Source organism: Pipistrellus hanaki (genome assembly GCF_964339955.1).
Source record: "Pipistrellus hanaki genome assembly, chromosome: 13".
Lineage (NCBI taxonomy): Eukaryota > Metazoa > Chordata > Mammalia > Chiroptera > Vespertilionidae > Pipistrellus > Pipistrellus hanaki.
Genome location: NC_140515.1, coordinates 38,157,701 through 38,163,903, shown reverse-complemented (window position 1 = coordinate 38,163,903; position 6,203 = coordinate 38,157,701). Strand labels below are relative to the sequence as shown.

Sequence of the window (6,203 nt, the reverse complement as noted above, 5' to 3'; positions counted from 1 at the left end):
AGCTAAAATAAATACGAAGCCTTTGCTCGGCTTCCAAGCCACTTACTTACATGACTTCCCTTCTTAGTATGTGCAGTAGGCAGAATTATGAGTGACCCATTTCCTGCTCTCTGGTGTGCATTTTCCTGTGTAATTTGGGGAACTTGTGAATACGATGGGATAGTCACTCCCATGATTAGGTTATGTACATTGCATAGTTGGCTTTAAGAATGGGAGAGTATTCTGGGGATATCTGAGCTAATCAAGTGAACCCTTAAAAGGGCTTCTCCTGAAGAACAGATTGAAGAGTGCACTTTCACTCAATTGAACACAAATGGGATTCTCTGTTGCTGGCTTGAAGGTGAAGAGAACTGTATGGCAAGGAATGCAGGCAGCCTTCACAGCTGAGACTGACCCCTGGCTGATAGTCAGCAAGGAAACGGGAACCTCAGCCCTACAACCACAAGGAACTGAATTCAGCCAATAACCTGAATGAACTGAAAAGGATTTTCCCCCCTACCCCCTGAGCCTCCAGAAAGGATTGCAGCCTGGACAACACCCTGATTCAACCTGGGATACCCTGAGCAGAGAACCTAGTCACCTGCGCCTGAACTTCAGACCTACAGAACGGTGAGGTAATGAATGAGTACTGTTTTAATCTGCTAAGTTTGTGGTACGGTTATACAACAGTGGAAAACTAATGCAAATTTATTTTTAAGTCACACAAATAATCATAAATACACCTTCCTTGTGAAAAATGAAAACATTATTGAGAGATTAACAGTTCCTTTTGACTCCCCCCACCCCAAATCCTTGCCAATCTGGAGCCCCTCCATATCCCTTTTTTCTAAGGCTATGGTATGAATAACCCCTTTGTTGGCTATGAATCCTTCCTTCCAGACCTTTTTCTATCCATTCATATGCATCGGTATGTACCAACAGAAAATATAGAATACTGCTGTGGTTTATTTATTTTTTCTTATTTTAGCTTCCGAACATTATTGGAATGAATGGTTTGCCACCTCTGCCTCTCAGGTTATTCACAGCTAGAGTGTCCCTGCTCAGTTATAGGCTCAATTCCAAGCCACCAGAGTGACATGGTGGCTCTCTTGTCCCAAAGTAACCCGTTAATGGTCACCTGGTCCCCGCCTTCACCCAGCACCGGACATCAAGGGACTTCAGAAGGTCCTTCACTAACTCTCCACTGATTTAACGAACCCTGAATAGGTGTGGCCTTTTCAGAAACAAACCTATGGCATGCACCTGCCTTACCTCCGGGAGCTAGGACGAATCTTTGCCAGCGGACCACCGGGCCAGCCTCTGGAGGGTGGTGCCTTGCCCAGGGAATTACCCCCACCCCCTCCTCCATCTTAGCTTCTGACAGAACCGTCAGAGGCAGGTTTTCCAAGGTGGCTTTAGTGCTGGGCGCTCAGAAAGAAATCCTGTCCCGAGCTAGCTTGGCCTCCAAACTCACAGAGCCGACAGGCCACAAGCCCGTGTGTGACACCTGGGCACGTCCTGCATCTTTGTAGCGGAGGGGACATCAGCAGGGGCCAGTGGGCAATGCCCTTCCTGCTTTGCCAAGCTCATCTCCTCCTGTGCCCCCCCCTGACATCACAGAGGTCCTGACATTTTATAACAGCACAGACATGCCCTTTCGATCTTTGGCCTTTTGTGATGTTGAGTTTGCCAGGGAAGCTGTGGCTGCCTACTTGCTCTGGGTGGGCAGGATACCTTGCCAGTTCATAAACCCTTGGCTTAGAGTGTGTGCCCATCGACGGGGGCACCTCCCTGCACAGGCTATACCCACCCACCCGCCCACCCACATCCCTGATCCATGATTTTCCATGCTTCCTGGCTACTCAGGGAGGACCAGCCCACACCTATGAAAGCACAGGTTCTGGGTGTGAGGGGGGTGCCACAGCCTTTGGATGGGAATGCACACATGGGGCAGGGGCTGACCCCTTGACCTTCTGTGTCCACGTGAGCATATGTTTCTGTTCCCCTTTCTGGTGAAATCTCCAAGCAGATACCATTACCAAGGCTCACCCAAGAGGAGACACGTGCTTTGGGCGCCTACAGGCAGGGGTTGGAGTGAGTCTTGATTGAAACTAGTCCAGGGCCACTGCTGGGGACAGGCTTCTAAAGGTGACTTCAGAGGGTGGAAATACCCCAAACTTTCCTCCCACCGTCCATTTCCTTAGGCGAGGGGGGAAGGGGGGAGGGAGAAAGCTGCCCCGAAATTGGGCATCCGACGTGGGGTAATAGCTCCGGGCTGCAGGGGGAGGGCTCCCTGTCGCCCTGCGCTGGAGGTGCTCAGGGAGCTGGGGTTTTTGTGACGGCGGCGACCTGGGTCCCCGGGGCGGCCTGAGGGAGAACAGTCAGAGCCGAGAGCGCGGAGGCCGGCCGGGCGGGACGAGGGCGGAGCGGGCGCCGCTGCGCTGACCGCCGCTGCCGACAGGGGGCGGCCGCGCACACTTCCTCCGCTCCGCCTGGGCCGAGGGACCGCGGCGGCGAGCGGCGCCTCCCGGGTCTGCGGCTCCCGGACCGTGCGGGCCGCGGAGCAGCGGCTGCGGGCGAGCCTGGTGGCGGCGGCGGCGGCCGACGCTTCGCTTAAACCCCGCGGCCGGATTGGCGTGCCCACGGCCGCCCGCATGGACGCGGCGCTGAAGCGGAGCCTCTCGGAGGAGCCGGCTGAGCTCCCGGCGCCCGCCCGGGACTTGGAGGAGGAGGAGGAGGACGAGGAGGAAGAGGGGATGGAGCACGAGCTGGAGGAGGAAGAGGAGGTGGACCCCCGGATCCAGGTAGGGCGCACGGGGGTCCGGGGGGCGCCCCGATCTCGACCTCGCGAGGCCGCCGCGGAGGTCGGCGTCCACACCTCCAGCTGCCTGCAGCCCCGGGTGCGGGGAGAGGGGTCTGGACCCGGGGCTTCTCCCGGCTCCTGGGGAGCTGCCGTGCCCGCGTGCATGCGGCCTGGCTGGGTCGCGGGGATCCCCGCAGACGCCGGGCAGGACCCCGGGGTCGCCGCGGCGCGCTCCGCGGTTCGGTGGATGTGCAACAAAGGGAAAGGGGGCGGGGGCGCCATGCGGGTGTGGGGGTCCCCGGCCCAGCTCCGGGCATTGCACGGCCTCATTGGGGGGTGGGGAGGAGGGAGAGGCCGCCAGGTGGGCGTCGTCCGCCCCGGCGCCCGGGCTGGCACCGCTGCCCGGCGTTCCGAGTCTTCTCCCTTCACCTGGCGCAGGTGCCGGCCCGAGCCGTGTTCTTCCTTTGATTCATTGTTACCAAACGGAAGGGTGTATTGTGTCCCCCCTGACTCAACCTTGCACTTGGCCTCGGAGGTTTCAAACCTAGCTTTGCCTTGTTGTGGGGTTTTGAGTGTGAATGGGAAATCGGGAACAGCTGATGCGCAAAGCAGGCGCGGGGCGAGGGCGAGGGCATTGGCCTGGCTCCCCGCACCTCCATTTCCAAGGGAGATGATGGTTAAAAACCAGTTTCCAAGCCTGGACCGAGGAGTGACAGCGTAACCTCGTCACCCTCCAGGCAAAACGCACAGCAGATCCCGTGTTTCTACCCTTTGCATACGTCGTTTCTTAAAAATATATTGCTTTTCAGTCTATCTTTCCATTCCTGAAGCCCTCATTGGGTTTTTCAGTGCGCAGATCAATTAGCATCTCATTTAACCCAGCTGTTTCTATTTAAATGATTTTTTTTTTCAGATTAGCCAGATAAAGATCAGGTGGGAAATGCTTGCAGTAGGAATCTTATTAATTAAAATCGTCAGTTTGAGCTACTCCCATGTTTTCTTGGTAGGGGAATTCTGTTAACAAGATCCCTTTGTTTGCAGAATAAAATGAGTTAACTTCATGCTGGCCACTTTTGACAGAATCTCATTTTGTAAATGTTTATTTAAAGGTATTTTTTTAAAAGCTAGTTTAAAAATACCCAGGGAGACTGAATAATTGCAGTTTGAAAAGAAAAGGTTTTCATCTTTATAGAAAAATACTCAACCACCAATGAGTTAACATCAGAATCCTGCCCTTGATTGAAAACATTTCACCGGGTTTCTGGCATGGCCTTATTTATTTTTTATTGCCTTTTCTGCAAAGTTCTTGCTGTAAGGCTGAAGGTCCTGTTTTGATTCGGCTCTGAAACCATTGTAACAGGTGGATTTACCTGAAGGCACAGACCTGGAATACCTATTTGACCTTCTAAGAAAAGACAGATTTCTGGGACTTTCTGACAATTGCAGATCAAAGATAAAGTTTTTAGAAATGCTGACATGCACTTGCTCTTCCGGCTGAGGCTCAGCTGTTTTCCTTGAGAATTAATCCTGACTCGTCCCTCTTCCCACAAATGGTGCTGGAGTAATTTTGGAGGTAATGGGCTGAGTCATACTGGAAACAAAAGACAATCCCTTTAAATCTTTTTTTTCCCTCCCTCTGTTCTTCTTTAGGGAGAACTGGAGAAGTTAAATCAATCCACGGATGACATCAACCGACGGGAGACCGAACTTGAGGTACAGAAAGCCGAGCCCCTGTCCTAGTTGAAGTGACACCAGAATGGTTCATTCTGTGTTAGTCGCTGGAGGGTGGTTGCTGGCGTCCCCTGCTCGGGTTGAGCAATAGACTGCCGTCTGACAGAATCCAGTACACCGCTGAGCCCAGCTTGTGGGTGGAACACATATGGATCTAATTTCTCATGTTGTTTTTTCATCATGGAGGCTCCGTGGGGCCCAAACCTAGGGCTTTGCACAGGCGTAAGCCCTAACGTGAATGTGTCTGTGGAAGCGCTAAAGGCCTGAGGGGGAAAGGAGCTGAACTCTTTCCTGGAGCAGAATGAAGGAGCTCTCACAAAGCCTCTGCAATGCTTTCGGGCGGTTCTTTACATTGTTCTTGGAAACACGTTTCCCCAGACGTAAACCTTTTTTTTTTTTTTTCTTTCCTGCGCTAATAATTCACCCCCTTCGACGTTGCTGCTCATCTCTTTATAGCCGGCTGGTGTAGGATATAATCATCTTAACGGCGAGGAAAAGCTGTTGAGGCTGGGAAGGACTTTCCTGCTGGGACGCATCTTGAGAGGCTAGAACTCATTTGAATTTCATGAGCATCTCCCTACCGGAGTGTAAACAGATTAGCATCCTTTTTTTGTTGTTGTTAATCCTCACTGAGGATACTTTTTCATTGATCTTTGAAAGAGAGTGGAAGTGAGAGGGAAAGACCAAGAGAAACTTGGTCTCACTTGATGGGTTGCCTCCTGCAGGAGCCTTGACAAGGGCCTGGGCAGGGGGAGGAGCCTGCAGCCCAGATAAGTGCCCTTGGCTGGGATTGAACCCAGTGACCCTTTGCTCCGCAGGCTGACACTCTATCCACTGAGCCAAACCAGCCAGGGCCAGATTAGCATTCTTCACAGCTACCTGATGGGTCCCGTGGTCGGTTTTACCATCCATCAGCAGATCTGGACCACCCCCGCCTGTGTCCGGGAGCCTGTGAATGGTGTCAGAGCTGAAGGAGAGCGGGGAGCTGCTGGGAGGACCTGTGTCTGTAGCAGGAGAAATAGCGGGAAGGCCAGTGGAGAGGGCAGGAAGCGCCTGGTCCCTAACAGTAAGGGTGCAGGCGGTAGGAAGGTAATCGACCAGCAGTGCACTGGCAACCTCGACGCCTGCCTGCCTGCCTGCCTGCCTGCCTGCCTGCCTGCGGCCGAGGCCCTGACTGTGGGGGTGGGGATTAAGACCTGCCTTCTGAGCTGCGTGTGAAGGGTTCACCCCTCCAGTGCCACGGGAGGTGACTGTGAACACCGGCTGCGCTTCTCCCCCGAGTGGAGTAAAATCTGAGTGTTTATTTAGGTTCTTCGCACTTAGGATGAATCGAGTCTCTTTATTGGGCAATTGAAATCTCTCAGAACCTCAGATTTGTAATTCCCGAAACAACGCCAAAAGCCCTACTACTTCTATAGGGATTTACAAAGTGGTATTTATTTATTTATTTATTTATTTATTTATTTATTTTATTTTATTTTATTTTTTTTATAAGCTCTGTCTCTCTCTGTCCTGTCTCAAACAGGCCAATGTGCTGTCCAGTGCCACCACATGTGGGCTATTTGAATTGAAATTAAATGCGATTAAAAATGCAGTTCCTGCCGAGACCAGTTTGGCTCAATGGATAGAGCGTCGGCCTGCGGACTGAAAGGTCCCAGGTTCGATTCCGGTCAAGGGCATGTACCTTGGT

The 6,203-nt window shown here is 52.7% G+C and overlaps 1 protein-coding gene across 1 annotated transcript in view; it reads left to right on the top strand.

Moving 5' to 3' along the window:
* Positions 1-2,445: 2,445 nt before the first annotated feature.
* Positions 2,446-6,203, top strand: part of SH3BP5 (SH3 domain binding protein 5) — a 61,713-nt gene continuing 57,955 nt past the window's right edge. The window contains exons 1-2 of the mRNA XM_084903311.1: positions 2,446-2,783; positions 4,433-4,495. Coding sequence (XP_084759437.1) covers positions 2,634-2,783; positions 4,433-4,495 — 213 coding nt within the window. The 5' untranslated portion in view covers positions 2,446-2,633. The remainder of the gene's footprint in view (positions 2,784-4,432; positions 4,496-6,203) is intronic.